The sequence below is a fragment of the Gouania willdenowi genome, chromosome 6, assembly GCF_900634775.1.
Source record: "Gouania willdenowi chromosome 6, fGouWil2.1, whole genome shotgun sequence".
NCBI lineage: Eukaryota > Metazoa > Chordata > Actinopteri > Blenniiformes > Gobiesocidae > Gouania > Gouania willdenowi.
This window is the reverse complement of record NC_041049.1, coordinates 2,743,627-2,764,654: the sequence shown is the minus strand read 5'-3', so window position 1 is coordinate 2,764,654 and position 21,028 is coordinate 2,743,627. Positions and strand designations below refer to the sequence as shown.

At 36.8% G+C, this 21,028-nt stretch overlaps 3 protein-coding genes across 8 annotated transcripts in view; 2 read left to right on the top strand and 1 right to left on the bottom strand.

Moving 5' to 3' along the window:
- cyb5r3 (cytochrome b5 reductase 3) overlaps positions 1-9,196 on the top strand; it is an 18,125-nt gene extending 8,929 nt beyond the window's left edge. For both annotated transcript variants that reach the window (XM_028450079.1, XM_028450078.1), the window contains exons 3-9: positions 779-851; positions 1,256-1,362; positions 2,304-2,433; positions 3,867-3,950; positions 5,285-5,370; positions 5,450-5,549; positions 8,245-9,196. In XM_028450079.1, the coding sequence (XP_028305880.1) occupies positions 779-851; positions 1,256-1,362; positions 2,304-2,433; positions 3,867-3,950; positions 5,285-5,370; positions 5,450-5,549; positions 8,245-8,417 (753 nt within the window). In that variant the 3' untranslated portion in view covers positions 8,418-9,196. The remainder of the gene's footprint in view (positions 1-778; positions 852-1,255; positions 1,363-2,303; positions 2,434-3,866; positions 3,951-5,284; positions 5,371-5,449; positions 5,550-8,244) is intronic.
- Positions 1-20,839, top strand: part of LOC114464542 (tripartite motif-containing protein 16-like) — a 25,905-nt gene extending 5,066 nt beyond the window's left edge. The window contains exon 3 of the mRNA XM_028448819.1: positions 20,801-20,839. The gene's annotated coding sequence lies outside the window, so the exon portion shown is untranslated. The remainder of the gene's footprint in view (positions 1-20,800) is intronic.
- LOC114465216 (liprin-beta-1-like) overlaps positions 11,627-21,028 on the bottom strand; it is a 47,411-nt gene continuing 38,009 nt past the window's right edge. For all 5 annotated transcript variants that reach the window (XM_028450066.1, XM_028450069.1, XM_028450072.1 and 2 more), the window contains 4 exons: positions 20,840-21,028; positions 12,969-13,118; positions 11,873-11,938; positions 11,627-11,794 (listed from right to left, as the gene is read on the bottom strand). In XM_028450066.1, coding sequence (XP_028305867.1) covers positions 11,732-11,794; positions 11,873-11,938; positions 12,969-13,118; positions 20,840-21,028 — 468 coding nt within the window. In that variant the 3' untranslated portion in view covers positions 11,627-11,731. The remainder of the gene's footprint in view (positions 11,795-11,872; positions 11,939-12,968; positions 13,119-20,839) is intronic.

Below are 21,028 nucleotides of genomic sequence, written 5' to 3'. Positions count from 1 at the left end.
GTTTTTAAAGTAACTTTTTAAAGACAAAAAAAAAAAAAAAAACCAAATGTTCTCATGCGTGAAGTTGTAACAAGTGTGACCTTAAAAATAAACTTAAAGTCGCTTTTTGAGCTTTTGTGGCTTCAAATCAAAACAAGAAAGAGACTTTGAACACAGCCCATGAAATGTTAGCATAAGTTGATAACGATGAGTTCTTAAAACGCTCCTAAAATACAAGACTAAATAAAACTTAATAACACATTATTTAAAAAGAGTGCCTGGTAATGATTAAAACATTTTTATTGTTTTTCTAAATAATTTGTTTTACTTGCTGAAACGAAAAAGGCCACATTATTAATTCAACTATTGCTACTAAATGATCCTGATGCTTCACTTTCCATTGAACTCAGCGGACTAAAATAGGTGATTACGTCACCAATTACGTCATTTCAACATGGCTGCGCACAGGATAAAGTAGTTCCAGTTTTTAAAGTTTATAAAACGAATATGGTGCAAAATAATGTGTTTTATTAGACATAGATCTTCTAATAAGGACATTTAAAATGTTTTAGGACACATTTGTAAAAAAAATCAAGTAGAAGTACTGTTACATGGATGATATTGTACTGAAGTGCACGTTTTTCTTTTCTTTTTTGTATTATTTTGTATATAATTTTCACTGTTTTATTGTAAAGTGTTTTAAAGTTTTGTCATGGTTTTTTTTTATTTTTTTTAAACTTTTTATTTTTACATTTTCAAGCTCCATGTTTTGTTTTTTGTTTTTTCTTTCTGTCTGCAGGTGATCAGCCATGACACCAGGAAGTTCCGCTTCGCTCTGCCATCTGCTGAGCACGTCCTCGGTCTGCCCATCGGTGAGTTCAAACACAACCACCGATATCAGCAGAAAACACACGGAACCGCCCACATCTGCAGCCTCTCAGGCTACAGTGATGCGTCACATGACAACGTGTAAAATGCACAGGAGTGTCCAAATGTTATCTTTGTGTGTCAGTGAACACACACACACACACACTCTTCCACGTTTGAGGTTGTGTTGGTGAGTGAATGATGAGCTCTGTAACCATGGCAACATTTATTCTATTGATACAGCACAGAAAACTGATTTTTCCAACTGAAGAAGAACAGAGAATGAGAATTCCCCCCAAAAAACCAAGAAACGTCCTGATTTTGACTTTCTAGGGATGCACCTTCCTTTCTTATTCTGTCATTTTATGGCACCTTGAAACGGTGTGTATAATTGTGGCTCCTCCCCCAGGTCAGCACATCTACCTGTCGGCTAAGGTGGACGGTAAGCTGGTGGTTCGCCCGTACACGCCCGTGTCCAGCGACGACGACAAAGGCTTTGTGGACTTGGTGGTGAAGGTAACCACGTGACAGTCAAACGCCTGCGTTTCAACCAGGGTTGGGGGTCAATTACTGAAAGTAGCTGCTGTGAAACCTGCTATGAAACCTCTGTTAAAAAAGAGAACACTGGATGCCTCTATACTGGCTACTACTACCAATCAGCAACCTTCCATTCATGGCCAAGATCATTGAGAAGGTGGTCTTCAACCAACTGAGTCAATTCTTAACTTTGATTTAGTTCATGTTTTACTGGTGCAGTTTTATCTTTTCTTTGTTGGTTGTTGATAAAAAATGTGTCTATGACAAATCCAGAGTCCAACCTTCTTGTTCTCCTTCGTTAGGAACACTGACCTGTTTATCTGTTGTTGTTGCATTTAGAACACATACATTTAACCGTGTTCTCACGTGATTATGTAAATATCGTGAGAACTGCTCTGTCTCATGACGTCACAGTCGTCCAACCGGAGTTTGGACTCAAAAGCAACCGTTATGAATTACCGGACAGCGGGGAAAAAATGGATCGGTACCTTGGCGCAGAAAAGACGTATCCAGTGGAAACCACCAGTCAGACGCCCACAACAAAAATATTAAAAACCTATATTTTCATTGATTATGAAGCCTAACAAGGTAATCAATAGATAGGAAATAGATTAGATTATAGATATTAGTTTTCAGTGTATTTTACAGTTGATTTATGATCTGTTAGCATAAGAGATGCTAACAGAAGGCTAACTCAAGAGGAAGGTTAACTTTTATTAGGTCATTAATTTCAGGCATGGTTATTGTGATTAATTGTAATTGAAATTTAGGAATTGAAAATGACTTTCTAAGGAGGAAAAAAGTAATCGTAATGAAGTTGTAATTGAAGATGGGTAATTGAATACATAATGGTAGCTGAAAAATCTCATTGACCCCCCCAACCCTGGTTCTGACTCAGCACTTTTTTCCTCCCCCGTCAGATTTACTTCAAAGGCGTGCATCCCAAATTCCCAGAGGGCGGGAAGATGAGTCAGCACCTGGAGAGCCTGAGGATCAACGACACCATCGACTTCAGAGGACCGAGCGGCCTGCTGGTCTACAAGGGCAAAGGTCAGCATCAATACAGTAGGATTTCATGGAATCCAACAGGGTTATCGCCATATATATATATATACCAAGCATGAGTAACTCTATAACTACATCGTCACCTTCATTCTTTAGTTAAAAAGTGCAGAACAATATCCCTCAAATCTCATGAGATTTAACGTGTTTATGTCTCCCAAAAACTTGTTCATCATTTACCAACTGCTTTATTGTAAAATATGTTGACAGTTTGAGATATTTCCATAAAACATAAAGATGAGTTTGTAATCAAACATTTTCAGTTCCAGGAAGTTAATTCCATGATTCCTGTCTGAGGCCCTATAATAGTGCTTTTATTTTTGAAAAATCTTGAAGATTACGGTTTTGTAGATGATTTATGAGATTTATGAAAAACACTTGAGGCATTTCCTGTGTTTTTATTGTTTTTTTTGTGAATTTGTACATATGTTTTTGATAAATACACTTTATATTTGCTTTTTTTTTTTTAAGTCCATTGTGTTTATACAGTATTTCAAAATGAACAATTACTGTTTTTATGGTGAGATATAAATATAAAATCATAAGTAGTTAAAAAAAAATTATATTTTATTTAACCTTGTGCTGAATATCGAATTCTGTGAGATCTTTAGGAGTAGGCGGGAATCTTTCCCTCTTTTATTATTATTATAATTATTACATTTAATACATGTCAGTTTTATTTTAACGTTGGAGCAGTTTCTGACTTTTAGAAATGTCACGGCAAATTTGCGGTTGACCTCATTTGGAGACATGATTTATTGCTCTGGTTGAATGATGGAGTCCAGGCGAGGCATTGATGATTTTATAAAAAAGGTTCATTATAAAACTAAATAAAAAGGGGTAAAAAAGAAGCTTCCATCCTGAAAGAATGAAAGGCAAAAGGCTCGTGGCAGAGCAAAAAGGCAAGACCCACTCTAACTAACAGTTTCACAGCTTTAGCTTTTATACAGATAACAGAAAAAGTTCCACCCTGAGGTGAGGAGAAGGAGGGAGTCAGATGCCCAACAGTGGAAACATTTGAGGATGATGAAGACGTGTATATTATGAGGAAGATTGGGCGCCACTCTTATCTATCCTTGATAGTGTGTGTGCGTGCATATCTGCAGTTTGAGTTTTGGCCTTCAGCAGAGACTCTGTGTTGCACTGAGTACAATACGATCTGTACTGTTTAATCTAACATGATTCAGCTGTTCAAAAGTGCAAAGAGTAATGGAGTCATCATGTATTAAAACATGACAAATTGTACACATGAACACACTGTTGACGATATGATGATGAATATAAAAATTGCCATAACAGAATCAAAGAGAATTTATTTATTTATTTTATTCTGCTGATCATCACTGACGGCCTGTAACAGGCAGAGTGGTGACTGCGCCCTCTTCCACGTCTTCCTGTTAATGATGTCACTTCCTGCGCAGGTGCCTTCGACATCCAGGCTGACAAAAAGTCTCCCGCTGTGAGGAAGACGGCCAAACACGTGGGAATGATCGCAGGAGGAACAGGTGAGACACGTAAAGTAAAAAGATTTCACCTTTTTAACATTTTTATTATAGTTTTATGTTTTAGTGATTTATTGTAGCTTTACTTTAAATAATATGATATATCATACTTTGATTTAGTCCTGTCTCTGATTATCACTAGTTTTTTGTCACTTCCTGTTGCCTCACTTCAAAATAAAATAAATAAATCAGGTTGTTAATTTGTGCTGGTTTTTAGGGTTTTATTTTGGCTTTAATTAGTTTTTCTATATTATTATATCCATACCACTGGATTAGTTTAGTTTAGATTTTTATAATAATAAAATAAAACATTTTTGCCTTCATTCAGAATATTTTGTTTTAGAGCTAATTTATAAAGTGTTATTATTATAGCTTTACCATCGTTTTAAGGTGTTTGTCATATTTTTTACTAGGTTTTTTTTTTTTTTTTTTTTTAAATGTATTTATCATTTTCTAGATCATTTGATTATTGATTGATTTCTACTTTATTAATCCATCAATGATGAAGTTCAGTTGTTATCACGGGTGTGAGGATACACTCAACCTACGATTTCATTAAAATCCCAATTTAAAAATTAAATAAAATCATATTTTGGAGAAAAAAACATTAGTCAAAATAAATGAATAAAATTATTCTATTTACATTTTTTAACTAATATATTTTATTCTTATAACCTTACAAACCGTTTGAACTCATAACCAAAATAAACGTCATATTTCTTCATTTATCATCATGTAAAGTTGAACAAAAACCTCATAAAATGAAAATCTAAGAAACTTTTTTACTTGTGATGGAAATTTATCGCGATACGTTACAGAAAAATAACACACATAAAAAAATAAGGCAGTTAAACTATATACATACTGTTTGTAATGTTTTACACTGTTAAATATGTTTCACCAAAACATTTGATAACAAATATCATTAACTCTCAGTTTTTATTAATAATGTTCTTTAATTAATACATTTGCCGTGTTATTAGTGTTCTATAAATCAGTCATAAACACTATTTATCCCAAGGGCAAATAAAGTATAATAAATGTATGTTACGAAATATTACAAATAAAAATAATAAACACTAAATAAAAAAAGAAAAAGTTTACATAAAAGTTAAAAACAGACTGTTAATTAAATAAGGATTAAATACAAGTGCACACATTACAGTAATTAAAATATGATAAATAATAACATAATACAGCTGTCCGGTTACAGTGCTGAATGAATCTAATGGAATAACAAACTAAAATGTTTCACTGAGGTCAATGTATTTTATTGTTTAAAGCGTTAATAATTACCAGGCTGATAAACAGCAGCAATAATGCTGAGTCATCCACAGGAATCACTCCCATGCTGCAGATCATCACAGCCGTGATGAAGGACCCTCAGGATAAAACCGTGTGTCACCTTCTGTTCGCCAACCAGGTGAGAGCCACGCCCACACACACACATTCTGTGTGTGTGTGTGTGTGGGAATCGAACCCTTTCCTGTGTGTGTGTGCAGACGGAGAAGGACATCCTCCTGAGGCCAGAGCTGGAGGAGATCCAGGTCAACCACCCTGAGCGTTTCAAGCTGTGGTTCACCGTGGACCGAGCACCAGAGGGTGAGTGTTTAAAACACACACACACACACGTATGTATGGTGTTAGATTAGTGCCACAATTACCAACCAATCAGAGCCCAGGATCAGAACTGAATGAGTTCTCACTGCTTCTGATTGGTTGAGAAATGTGGCACTATTGTAACGGCATACGTTCATAGGTCGTTAATGAACAGTTTCTTTATTAGAAACAGTTCCGCTTGTTTTCAAAAGGGAAAAAGTTTACGATAAACATAGAAATACATGTGGTTAGCATTAACTTTAATGTAGATATATGTCAAAGTAAGACCTACTGCTCTAGGTTTATCACAGTGGTCACTATTATAGTACTACTAGTCACTGTTAGAGCTGGGAGATAGGGGTGTTCCGTCTAAGAACCTCACGATTCAATTAAGAATGATTAATCAATTATTACAATATTAATGATTCTCACAATTTTCAATGCATTCCCCCAAACAGAAGTATATAAATAAATATAACAACATAAAAATAACTCACATATTAGCTTATTCAGCTGTTTCAATCTGAACCAACACAAAAGCTTATTCAGTAAAAATAAAGACTTATTCTAAGAGTTTCATAAATCCCACAAGAAACTAAACATTTTTTATGCACAATTAAAGCAGCTTTAAAAACATACAAAAACCTACAATATCAGCTCTTTTTTGGAATTTTGGTTTTTAACTCATTCACTGCCAGTCATTTTCAGAGCAGCCAACCTCAGTGATTAGATGACTCTCACTAATCATTCAACACCCACAGAATATTTAGTACCATGACAATCTGACATCTGATTCTGATTTTCAAATTCTGAAAGATTAGACTCTTTACTTTCATCAGAATTTTTTTTTTTTTATTATTATAGCTTGTTTCGTTCTTATGTAATCAGCAGTTAAATAGAGACAAGTTTCATACAAATCACCAGTTTGTGACAAAAAGCTGAGAAAAATGTCTTTTTCTGAAAAAATCTATTAGTGACTTTAAAGCTTTTTTTTTTTTGCTTTAGCGACACCTCAACATTCGTTTCCTTCTATAAAACTACAAAAACAAAACTGAGACCAGGCTTTTAATGTCAACATTATTATTCATTTGCTTTCTGTGTCAGAATTGAATGGATTTCAATTCCTCCAAGTCTCTCCCCCGTCGTTCTCCACACGTAACTTCCTCCTCATCCTGGACATGCTGAGTGTCAGCACTTGCCCCGTTTTTGTATTTTTTATCGTTTTCTCTCACCATCGCCACACTATCAATAGTCCACTTAGTTCCACACATGCTCTGGTAGAGTGTGAGCTGCTGTGAGATGGTGGGAACATTTTCTGTCTGGTAAACTCCTTTCCTCTCCCTCTGAGCTCTGCCCATCACGGGCGATCTCTCATCCAAAGGTGCTCTGCTGCCACCCGTTGGTCACTACACCATTGTACAAGCTCGATATTAACGGGAGAGCTTCGTCATACTGTTTCCTAGCAACCCCAACCAAAAAACACAATTGACGTCTTTGGCAGTCAATAAGTTAAATAAAGGTTGATTGATAAAAAACACAATGATTATTAATCAAGCAGTGAGTTAGGGGCGGGGCGGCGCTGTAGTGCTAGCGGCCCATGATCTACCTCCGCCACAGGGCCCTTCCAGGCCGACCCGGAGCCAGTCATGAGGAGACACTGGTGTCAGGAATGCACAGATACGTCTTGGCCAACTTTGAAATCGTAGAATACATCACTAGATTCTTTCAAATGTTGGTGTTTAATCCTGATGAGTGAATCTCCTGCTTTGTAGCTAAAGTGTTAGCTTCTGCTATCGCCTTCTATACCTGGTTCGTCCCTTCAGGTGTCCGGTCGACATCTGTGACTTTAATTTTTGTGTTCCTGTCATTTAGTTATTATAAAAAAAAATAATCGATTTTTGAACATTAATGAATCGTTATTGAATTGTCACGTGACGAATCGCGATTAATCTAATAATAGATGTATTGGCACATTTCTAAGTTCATCTTGTTTTCAAAAAGGAAAAAGTTAACATTAAACATGGAAATATATTTGTTTAGCATCTGTGCTGATGTTACAATCTACTGTAGATCTGCTGCTCTAGGTTTATCACGGAGGAGAACAAACAAGTTCAGAACGACGCTCTATTAGGGCTGGGCGATGTGGACCAAAACTCATATCTCAATATTTTTTCTCAAAATGGCGATATTCGATACAAAGTCTGACCAAAAAAGATAATTCTAGGTTAACATTTCATTTTAACATTTCTGATTACACACACACACACACACACACACACACACACACATTTATGAACAAACAGCTGCACAATATGTGTCACTTTTTCACCTCTGAGGGACAGCACGTGTGAGTGAGTTCTGTAGTGTGGATGTTTAGTGGTAGTTCTGGGTTAGAACGCACTCAGAAATCCTAAAATGAGTATTTTAATACAAAATAAGCTATAAAATAAAAACATATACATGGAGATGATGATGTAATTTTAATTTTCTACGTTGCCAAAACTTTATGTATCTTCATATATTGTTACTATAATCCAGTGCTTCTCAAAGTGTGTGCAGCTGAATTGTGAGGTTTCATTTTTGGTAACCGTGACTGTGCCGTTCTCAGTCATTTACGAGGTCTTGCGGCTCATGTGTGCGATCGACGTATCGTGCACCACTGATTTCTTTCTTCTTATGGTGACTTTGAACGTTTCAGACTGGGAGTACAGCCGAGGCTTCATCAGTGAGGACATGGTGAGGGAACATCTGCCCACACCTGGAGACGACACCCTGATCCTGATGTGTGGACCTCCCCCCATGATCCAGTTCGCCTGCAACCCCAACCTGGACAAAGTGGGTCACTCTGAGGATCGCCGCTTCTCCTTCTGAGGACGGACGGACGGTTGGACGGGGGGGGGGGGGCGGACAGGGGGCGTGGTCTGGAATTTGCACTTTTGTTGATTTTCACACAGGAAGTGGAACGTACGGTGTGCCTTCACAGCTTTATCTGCAAACAAACACTATTCACTTGGTTATGTGTGCATTAAAAGTACTGCCCCTTCAAAATAAGATCATACTAATGCACTGCATAATCATTCAATATCCTGTTGTTTTTCAGCTTAAAGTTTACCTGACTTGATTTTTAAATGCAAAATTCTCTTTAAAAGTCCTTTTAGAGGAAGAAGTGAATCTACAGGTGTTGTGATGAAGTGGGTCACCTGACCAAATGGTGGTTCAGTGGTTGAAGTTTCCAATTAACACAGACTTCATCACCTGTAAAACTGCTGCTGTAAAAGGACTTTAGTCACATGATGCTAATCAATAAAACACCTTTAGAGTCGACTGAATATATGGGAACAACTTCCTGTAAGGAGATGGAAATGAGCAGCAATTTTTATACTATTAATGGTCGACTAGTTCACAATTTTCTTTGATATTTGTGTACATGAGTTAAGTCTATTTGAAGCAGAGCTTTTATTGTGAAAAGCAGGGGGTTTGTCTGTTTTGGAAACATTAAAATATTAAAGGTTTAGACCAAAGACATGTTAAGAATAAATGTTTTTAAAATGCTGCCCCTATTGGTATGGACCATGTGTATATTTGTTATTTTGAAGCAAAGCTTTGGCAGATTTTTGAATATATGCAACATAAAGAGTTTAAATGCAACAGTTTGGTTTCTGTGTCCTTTTATTTTCTACAATTACAGTATTACGGCTCCAAAAACAGACAAAACTACAACAAAAATGCAAAAAACTACTATAAAACAAAACTTCAAGAAAAACTGTTAATACATTAACATTAAAAGCTTGTTTATATCGGATTTGACCAAAAAGTGATGAGTTACAGGTGATTAAAGCCACTATAATCACTGAAGACTGAACACACCTTTAGAACAGGCTCATATTCCTCAAACACCGGCTTATTTCACCCATTACGGTGAATAAATCACTATTTTCCGGGTGGTTGTCATGGCAGCTCAAGTCATCTCTGATCCATTGATGATGGCTTTTTATTGCGCGCGTGCACGTCAGTAACCCAAGGTTTACATACTCAGGGTTGATTGACCCACTTCATACCAGCTGTAATGAATCAGATAAACAGAGTTTCCCATCGCTGGGTATGTTGACCCAGAGTTTATGGATAGATTCAGAGTTTGTTAACCCTCCTTTATGGAATACCCCTCTGATATGCAGACGTGGAGCAGTGGTTTTCAGGGCAAATTAACTCTATACTCTGATTGGCTGAGTCGATTGATGAGTAAAAACCTTCAGCCAATGGCCACGCCTCTAAAAAAGGAGAAATCAATCAGCAACAGCCAATTAAAAGCAGTTTTATAGCCCAGAGCAACTTATCTGTGGATTGGAAAGGAAAACTGTTATAGAAATGTTTGAAAATACATTATATGTCTGATGAAATAGTCAAATAAGGTAAAAAAAACCCCAAAAAACTATTATTGATGTATTTTTTTATTTCCACTGTATCAGATCTCTTCAACTATTTCATTCCTATCCATAGATATAAAATGATTTATAATTTTCAAACGCTTTTTATGTTTCTATGGACTTTTTTTTTATCATGCGAACCTCTGTTTTTTTCAGCCAAATTCACATTTTATATCTGTACTAATACTGTAAATTAAAACTATTTCATAGTGTTCTGCTTTGTTATTGCTATGCATTTTGCAAGATAATAAATCCAGGTCTTCACTGAAATGTCCCTAAAATGTTAAACAATGGATGGTAGGTGGTCATTACACATAAAACATAATTTACCTTTATTTTGAAGGTAGAGGCTTTGATCTATTAGGTATTAACTGAATAAACATTATAATATGCCATGATTACAGTAAATGAAAAATATGTGGTTACAATGAAAGTCAATGGGGCAAATTTGGTCAGGAGGTTATTAAGTGTCAGTATGATGTATATCTTTTTTATACACTACTAATACACAGGACTTTGGAATTAAGCACTTAAAAATAAAACACAATAGTGACAATATATCATACAACTAGCTTTTAAAAATGACCAGAATATTAAGAGCTGAACAAATAAAAACACCCAAAATGTCACTTTTGGTCACAAAGATGCCTCGTGTGTTAAAGTAAATATTATAATAATTTACTGTAGTCCAGTGGTCTGCAACCTTTACTATTAAAGGAGCCAATTTGTCTAATCTCACATGGATTAAAGTCCTTCTTTAGCAAAAAAAAGCTTCTCAATAAAGACAATATAGTGAATTAAATGATATACAGTTAAAATAATATTGAATGATTTTACGAGTTAATGTTCTTGAAGGGCTACAAAAAAATAACTTGAATTTGATCACACATGATCATGTTTTTGCAACATATCGATCATGCTTATTAAACCGTGTCATGTATTGAGAGGCGCACACATGTGCACAACGGGAAAATTATATTTTGATGTTTATTTTTGATTTCAAAGTGAACGGACACGTGTTTTACTTGTTTATTGGATTATGTTAGGGTTATAATCTCAGTATGGAGGTAAACTCAGTACATGACACCAGCACGTTGGCGATTAAATGAATCTGTTCACACACAATTCAAATCTCTGTTTTCTTCCAGAAATAGTGTTTTTGTTAGTTTAGTTATTTTACCAGGGATTTAAAACTTAAGGTTAGTCACAGGTGGAGGAAAGTTGATGGTCTGTAGATGTTGTAGGAGGTGAATCAGAATCAGAAATACTTTAATAATCCCAGGGGGAAATTATTTTCTTTACAGCTCCAGAATACAAACAATATATATTATACAAGCCACAATAATTAAAAACAATATAAATATATAAAATAGAAAGTAGGAAGGTGTCATTGTAAAATGTGATTTATTTTTAGGTTGACCAATTGTTTTATCGGAATTTTATTTGAAGTTAATGTCATTAATCATCAGTATCCTCTATAAGAAATAACAATACATTATTATTATTATTATCTTTTTAAAGCTAAGGAAAAGCAAAGGAAGTGTGCGACGTTAGAGGTGATGAAACGGGGTAAAAGTCTTTCCCTAGGGTTTAAAATGACTAATAAATACTATTGATTAACACACACACACACGCACACACACACACACATCAGGATTATGTTGAACACTTTATTTAGAGTTTACAAGATAAAAGAACAGCTTCAATAAATATAAAAGCTTGTGTGTGTGTGTGTGTGTGTGTGTGTGTCATCAGTGGTGCTCATGGCTCTGTGCCGCCCTCTGCTGGACACACAGAGAACAGCTGCTCATCCTCCAGCATGCTCTGAAACACACAGGAGGAGAAATGAGGACATTACACACACAGAGACACACACACACACACACACACACACACACTCACCGTCAGGTTACTGATTCCCTCTGAGAACGCTCCGATCTGTTGGACGGTTCTTTCAGAATCGTCCATCTGAGGAATCACACAGTTCTTACTTTTCTCAGCATTTAACAAACAGCACCAGGCAGTAAAGTGACACAGTTATGTGTCTTTATAAGAACAGAACAACACAAAGTTACAAAAACACACAAAATAATCACAAAAATATACAAAACCACTCCAGAAATACACAAAAACGTAACAAAAACCCACACACAAAAAACTAAAACAAAGTGACGAAAACTTACAAAATGTTCAAAATCACTCTAAAAATGCTTAAAAAAAAAAAAAAAAAAAAAAACTTAAAAATCACACAAAATGACTCCCCTAACTGTAAACAAAAATGAGAAAATACACAAACATTCAACAAAAATACACAAAAATTCACAAATTAACAACAAATAATTGAAATGACAAAATGACTGCAAAAACATACAATCCATAAACAAAAATGACAATAAAAATACACAAATGTTCAAAAAAAGTATACAAAAGGAATCCAAGAATACATAAAAACACACAACCAAAACACATATTAAAAAAAAACTACAAAAATGACAAATACACAAATGTTCAACAAAAATACACAAAATGACATCTGAAATATACAAAATCACAACTATTGAAAGAAAAAAAACCTAGAAAATCACACAAATTTACTCAAAAAACACAGTTCATTAACAAAAAAAGAAAAGAAAAATCCAAGAAAAAGTTACTCTAAGCACAGTAAACAATAACAAAACCACAATAACAATACACAAAAACATTTGTTCAATAAACATACACAAAATGACACAATTTCACAAAAAAAGCAATTTAAAAAAAAACACAAAATCACCTGCAGTGCAGCTCACAGTGTGTGTGTGTGTGTGTGTGTGTGTGTGTGTGTGTGTGTGTGTGTGTGTGTGTGTGTGTGTGTGTGTGTGTGTGTGTGTACCGGCTCCAGGCTGTGCTGGTGTGTGTATGTGTGTGTGTGTGTGTGTGTGTGTGTGTGTGTACCGGCTCCAGGCTGTGCTGGTGTGTGTGTGTGTGTGTGTGTGTGTGTGTGTGTGTGTGTGTGTACCGGCTCCAGGCTGTGCTGGTGTGTGTGTGCCGCCCTCTGGAAGCTGCTGTTTGTGGGCATCTCGATGTCGATGGGACAAACAAACTCCTCTGTGTCGTCGTGTCGTTTCCTCCTCAGGGAGCTCAGACCTCCGAACGATGAACGCCTCGGCTAACGGGAAGAAACCAGAGTGTTAACGCTAACAGAAGATGGTTTAAAAATACAAAAACCCACAAAAATACAACAAACCCCCACAAAAAATCACCTCAAACACAGAAAACTGCAACAAAAATAGACAAAATGGCTCCAAAAACAAACCAAACTAAACTAAAATCGCACCAACTCACTGCCACACACACGTGGTTTATGAGGCCACACCTAACGCTACATCTGGTGAACTTAAAACAAATATCAAAAATTTAGATTTTTTTTTAGCAGAACACAAATCTGACTTCAAAATCATTATTTCTCTTTTATAAAAATATGTGACATATCACAGGGTTATGAGGACATGGTTTATGAGACCAACAGTGTTTATGAGACCTGTTTACATGTAACACACAAACACAGAGGACTAACAAACATTACAAGGCCTGTAACACACATGTGTGGAGGCGGTGCTGCTGCTCTGCACCCTCCCCCTCACAAGCCACATCTTAAATGAGGAAAATAAAAAAGTTAATAGCAAGGTCAGCATATGTTACAAGTCAAAGCAAACTGATCCATGCCTCTGATGATCTCTGCTGCTGTCCCCCTATAGGAGGTCCTTCTACCAGTCTACTGCCAGTCTGCTCTGGCTGCTGAGCAGCGAGAAACCAAAACTGCAACCGACAGCGTTGGTATGTGTGAAGCTCATCATAGGCTGATTGTTTGCATTATTTGTTTATTAATTTCAACATTATGAGAGAGGATAGTGGCTTTAGACGCTAAGCTATTGTTTGATCTTTTGTTTACTTTAAGCAGCACGTGTTTGGGAATTTTCCATTGTTAATATGCAGTGGGCGGGGCTCTACACTCATTTTTCCAGTGGTGGCACTAGTGAGACTAAGCACAGAATTTGGTCGTATCAGGGGGGGATGTACAGTATAGCCATACATGCTGATGAATAGTTGACTTAACTGGCGTACCGTAGTTTTGTATGAAGTAAAGATTGACAATGACTCGACATATATTTGCTAAATGTTTTAATGTTTTTGTGTCAATATTATTTTTTTCTGCAACAAGCAGTGGCTGAAATAACAGGTTATTTATTTTATATAATTTTAAAAGAAGACGTAACTTTAAAAAAAAAAATAACAGCAAATCATAACAACAGGTTACATAGATTCTGTTTTTTCATTTTGCAGAAATGCTGTACTTTAATTAAGTTAACAGTAGCATAACCAACTTAGCATCAGCATTGCTTCACCCCATAGAATTAAATTGAGAGGGTTAAATATAACGGGGTCTCCTAAACCTCTTCCCCTGGTCAGGGGTCTGTAACCTTTACTCTACAAGGAACCATTGAACCTCATCTCACCTGTAATAAAGTCCTGGAGCCAAAAATATACCTTCTCAATGAAGACAATACAGTAAATTAAATGATATACATTTAAAATTATATAGAATAATGTTTGTTTTAATTTGATGTGATTTATAATGATCATGTAAATGGAAACTTAAAAATGTGATCAACACATGCTAATTACTCATTTCTTGCCACACATAAAACATACATATTTAACCTGTACATTGGTGGTTAAATGAATCTGTTCCAAAACAATTAAAATCTCTGTTTTCTTCCAGAAATAGTGTTTGTGTTGGTTTAGTTATTTTACCAGGGATTTAAAACTCAGTAATTGCACAACGTCATTTATTTTAGGTTAACAAAATGTTATATCTTGATTTTATTTGTCATTAATAGCCTCTGTAAAAAATAACTTTATTTCAATCAATTTTTTTAAAGCTATAGAGAGCCATTGCAAAAGAGTCAAAGGGCCACATTAGGCTCCAGAGCCGCAGGTTGCAGACCCTTGGCCTGGGAGAATCACAGCTGAACATCTGTCCTGGCATCATAGTCCATCAGTTCTGGACCCTCCATGATGATTCTGATGAGCGTGTACGCACTGAGCTCAGCACGTTTTTCCTTTTTACTGCTGCTCACAATGTGAGCGTGAACTCAGTGTAGGACTCGTTATTCCTGGCTCCACCGCACGCACTCCAAAGGAGCACATTGGTGTTTATACTCGTTGCATTCACCGTTGCAATACCCACAGCAAAGTTGCATGAGCGTGCTAGGCTTTGCAGTCATGATAAGGCCACAACAAACCTTTGGTTTAGAAGATCCTGAGTGGCATCGAAGCAATGTTTTGTCTATAGACCAGTAGACTAAATTCTGTAAATTGTAAATGTGTTGGACCTGCCCATATTTGGGCATGACTCAAACCTATGGCATTATCTGTGTGTTTTCCCCAGAGGACAGACACTTCAGAATTGAAGGGAGCATCAGAACATAATGTTATACTGATCATTCATTCACTTCTTGATCAAGTAAATAAACCTTTTCAACGCAGACATCCTGGACTCCTGTCTACTCTCTCCAATGACGTATGGGGCTACATGAGGAAAATCTCTAACAGCACGTAAAGTAGTAGTAATCCTGCTTCTTGAATGGATTGTTTGTTTTTGTTTCTTATTGTTTATGAAAGCTGATAATACAGTAATTGTGTTTTTCCTTTATGATTTGTTAAGGTTATGAACCTGAAACTGAACCTCCTGAATTAACAAAGTTAATTCAAAAATGAAAAGGAAAAGGAACTGAGTTATCTGTGTTTTCTAGGCCTTTCAAGTTTGGCATGTTGAGGAAGAGAACGAAACTTGATAAACACAAGCTGTTGTAAGACAACAGAATTTAGGAAATATAATTAAACATTTAATTGGAAACAGATGACCAAAAAAACATTTTTTTTTAACAAAAAATAAAGATTGTGCCTGGATTGAATAAAAGTAAAGGTTGAGTACGAGTTAATTTAAATTTTGGCAAAGCTTTAGTTTTGATCCATAAATGTAGATACAAAAGCTGTGTTTTTCACCTTCATCAAATTACTTTAAATATTTAAAAACAATGTAATTCAGTAATTTGATTCAGTAAAACACAGTCAATTGAAGGATCTAGCTTAGCATTCTTATGAAGGTTTCTGTCATAAACACCTGATATTTCTGTGAGTTTAGTGTTGATCAGTAAAAATGATTTATTAAATATTAGGCTTTATTGCTGTAAAATAATCATAGAATATCAGAAAATGAGGCTCTTGATGGGCTGAAATAGAAGTTGATTTTAATAAAAGAAGCAAGTCATACAGTTCTAAATGTGTTTTGGCCCCCTCTAGGATGTTAGACAAAGGCTTGAGGGGCAGCAACATAAAAAGGACACCACACAATAATAACGTCTTCAAAGTGTTTAATAAAACAAAGTTCTTAAAAAGATTGATATCACTGATACCAAAAAAAGTGGTACCATGTCATTGTTCTGGGTCTGCTGGATCCTATCTCCAGCCCTCCAAAGGGCGCTAGGTGGGGGTACATCGTGGAAAGGGTGACAGTCCATCACGAGGCAAACGTAGACTTTTGTTCTCTCCTATGGGTAATCTGGAGAGTCCGATTAAAGCTGCAGTATGTCATAACTCTAAATGTGATTAACATGAAGTCCCAGCCCTAGTTCTTACATGAACTATTTTTTGGGTTAGATGTTGATTGAACACTCATGCGGTGTGTGAAGATCCCCTGACAGATGTCTATGATTACCATTTACGCAAATTAGTTGAATAGTAATCTTCTCCGTTAAGCCTATGAAGAGCTCCCTTGAGCTTTGCCACCTGCAGCATGGATGCAACCTTCTCCTCTTCAAGCACAAACACATTATGCTGAAGCCTTCCAATGGTCATAGCATTCTGAGAGATGAGGTCCTCTTTCATTTTGACCATGTCCACACAACATATGGACTCTGACTTCTGGAGTTTTTCTTTCTCTCTCTGCAACTCCAACACCAGATCCTCAGCACGTTGCTTTTCAATCTGAAGTTTAGAGCTCAAAGATTTTTCATTGGCCAAGCTTTTTTCCAGAGCCTCTGACTTCTCATATAGTTCAATTTCAAGGTCACCAATGTGTTTGCATGCTTTGGAGAACTGAGCTCTTTCCCTGTTAATGACATCCTTGAGATCATTGCATTCTTCAATCTGCTTCTCCAGAGCCCGCTGCAAATCAAGTCGGACCAACTCAAACTCACGTTGCAGCCTGATGTTGTGGATTTTCAGGCCCTCGTGGAAGATCTCAAGGGTTTGCATTTTATTAATGTTTTCTTCATTGAGCTTCTGCTGCTTTTTCAAGTTCCTATTTTCATCCAACGTTGTTTCAAGACATAATTTCAATTCTTGATTTTTCAATGTCACTTCAGCAAGTTTTTGCTGTGCTGTATCAATATGTGATAGCTCCTTCTTAAGATCATTTTCAAGTGTTTCAATGACTGTGTCTTTACTGCTGATGACCCCCTCATGACTCTGTAAAGCCAACTCAAGCTTCTCTTCCAGCATCTTTTTCTCAGCAGATTCCAGTTTCTTGTTTGTTTTTGCATGTTCCAGCTTAGAAGTCAGCTCTTTGTTTAGTTTTTCGAGCGATGAAACAGCATTGCATTTGGTGTTGTTGTCCACTTGGAGACAACAATTTTGCTGAGAAAGTCTTTCTATCTCTTTCTCTAAATGATTATTCTCCTTCTGCTGTTGGGCAAGGTGCTCCTTCAGAGTCTTATTTTCAGTTGAATTGACTTCAGAACGTTCAACCACTTCTTTGAGACGGCTCGTCACTGCTCGTTCATTGGTCAGGCTTCTCTCAAGAGCTTCGGTCTTCTTGGAGAGCTTATCTTCTAGCATCTTTTTGACGTCTTTCAGATCATGGCAGGTTTGCATCTTCACATGGAGCTCTGCAGTCAAGCTCACTACTTTGTTCTGGAGTGATGAATCAGCACTGTTCTTGGCATCAGTCATTTTGGAGAGCTTATCTTCTAGCATCACTTTGGTGTCTTCCAGGTCATGACAGGTTTGTTCTTTCACATGAAGCTTTGCAGTCAATCTCTCTATTTTGTTCTTGAGTGATGACTCAGCACTGTTCTTGGTATCAGTTGTCTGTGATGACTCAGCACTGTTCTCGGTATCAGTTGTCCTTGATGACTGGGCACTGTTTGTGGCTTCAGACTCATCTTGTTGACTTTCCTGAAGTTCTTGTTCATGTTCATTATTTTGAGCCACTTTGATTTTGGATTTTCTTTTTAATAAATTCAAACATCCCTTGAAAGGATTTTTGAATTTGACTCTCAATGCCACCATTTTAGATTTCCGAATAGGCAACTTAGCTCTTAGAAAAAACACCAACAAACAGCCTTGTCTTGCTACAACTGTCTCCAGCTCTTCTTCAGTTTTTTTGACCTCATGGATCTCATTTTTGTTCTGACATGAGCTGTAAGGCCATATTAATGATTACACAGACATCGAAACTCTCGGCTCCATCGTAGAAACACGGGTCATATGCAGTGTTAATGTTACTTTTGACAGTAACTAATACTCTAATGCAATATTTTTTTAAAGAAATAACGCAGTTAACATTACAATATGGTGCGTTTGTCCGTTTCTTTGCTAGCTGCAGTGTACTTCCCGTTTACAGTGGCGCTACATTTTTTTGCGGGATGCCGTGCCAACCACGGTAAAACAGAAGAAGAAGAAGCATTGTCAGCATATTTCTGTTTACATCACGTGCGCCAATCATGGCGAGTCAATGCGAGAGCAGGATGAGCTTCTCAGAGTAGAAATACGTGCATTATTTTACTAATTTGTCTCCAAAAGATGCATCAGTGAAACTCTAAGCTAACGCTGCTATGGTGGACGTGAGGGATACCTCTGCACCGAAACAACAGCGTATAGATTTTAACAGACTGTGACTGTTGTCCAGGGACAGGTCAGCCAAACTATTGCACGGTATGTTGTTGTAAATATGCAGCCTGTTGCTACTGCTGAGTCACTGCTAACAGCAGCTCATTTTGCTTTGTGTAGCTGAGAAAAATGTTGTGAATTAGTTTTTCCATATTTATTTATTTATAAGCATTTTCAACAGCAGAATGTGTACTTGGAATAAGCACAGCTTACTCTACATCACTGTGTTAAGGTTGAAAAATTGCAGTTTTGTATTTTGAGCAGCAGTTTTGTGCTTTTTATGCACATCATTTATGTTTGTTTTATAGCAGTTTTTGTAAAGCAGAGTTGGTCAAATTTTTTTCCGAATGTTAATTCAGATTGCTTTAATTTATTTATTGTAGATGGTTTTTTGTGGTTATGTTGTACATTGTTGCTAGTTTTTGTACTTAAGCTGTAAGGGAACATTCCAAGGCTAAACACAAGCGTTTTTGTGACACTGAAGCCACTCTTCTCCAAAATTAATGAGCCTTTATGAATTGGCTCCAATGCAAATACACCTCTTCCTATCAATAAATAATTAAATAAACAGTTAATGAAAATGAGCATAATAAAAAAGTGAAATTATTAGATGAAAAATTTTAAATTATGATAAAAAAAATTACAATCATGAGGGGAAATTCCTAAGATCTGTTAACTCACTCATCAAATATCATCTCAACATTACTGTACAGATTCACAATATTAACCCAGTATGACGAGAAAACCACTTTAAAATTTTGATGCAAATCCATTGAAAAATAGCTACATAGATACAGCATTTAGATGTGATGGCGAAGGATTTTACAGTGACATTATAGGCCCCTCCCACTGATCACAGCCTGTTTTTTCTTCATCAGCGACCTGCTCCCATCTTATAACATTCATCCAACACTATTTTGAAGTCAACATAACATATTGTCTTTCTGCTGGAGCTGTTAGCGTTGGACGCCACTAAAAGCGGCGCCCTCTGAGAACGCAAGGCATCATGGGTAATTTTGACATTGAGTCTTATTTAGGGATAGACAGTCAACATGTGTATCAAATATGAGGCTGTTTGAATTTTGTAAATTAGAGTTATAGCGAGTTTTCTATTATGGCGTGCTAAATGACGCCAGTCAAGAACGCAAGGCATGATGGGTAATCATCACATTGAACATTGTTTAGTGATGGACAACCATCATGTGTGTCAAATATGAGGCAGTTTGAACTTTGTATATGACAGTTATAGTGGTTTTTATATTATGGCGTGCTAAATGGCGCTCGTCGAGAATGCAAAGCATGATGGGTAGTTTTCACATTGATTCTTGTTTATGGATGGACAGTCATCATGTGTATCAAATATGATGCTGTTTGAACTTTGTATATTAGAGTTATATGCATTTTTCTATTATGGCGAGCCACAGTTACCGTAAGTGGCGCCAGTCGAAAATGCAAGGCATGATGGGAAATATTTCAAGGCAGTCATGAATAGGCTTGGGCATTAGCTTAGCTTCTAGCTAAAGTGCTAAAGCCAGGAGTCTGTGATGACAAAATTAGCTTAGCAGCTAACTGCAGTGTTGGCTGGTTCTCACTGGATCACAACCAGCTGATGATTGTGTAACTTGCAATGTGTCCTGCAGCCTCTGGGGGCGCTGTTAGACACACGTCATGGTCTCACAAACCTAACCTACATTATGAGACCAATATGTGTGAAGGGGGCGTGTCATAACATTATAACAACTATAATAACTGATTACACTGTAAACTAAGTATTCACACATATATTTATAATGACTTTTACAATTAATATTCAATAATTATAACATTATAAAGTTTTAGGTTTAAGAGACCATCAAAACTGGTTCCTTAACCCGATTGGTCTGTAATGCTGGTGAGTAAACACACACACACACACACACACACACACACACACACCTTGACTCTGGCGGTGGCCGTGAGGACGCTGTAATCGGGGTTTTCCACACAGTCCTGTTTGAGTCTCTGAGCCTCGGAGCCGACCAGCAGGTGGAAGTGCGTCGCTAGGTGGCGCCGCAGCAGCGTTTTGTTTGGAGGGATGTTGAGCAGGAGGGCCAGAGCCTCCACCGTGAAGCGCGGCTCCAACAC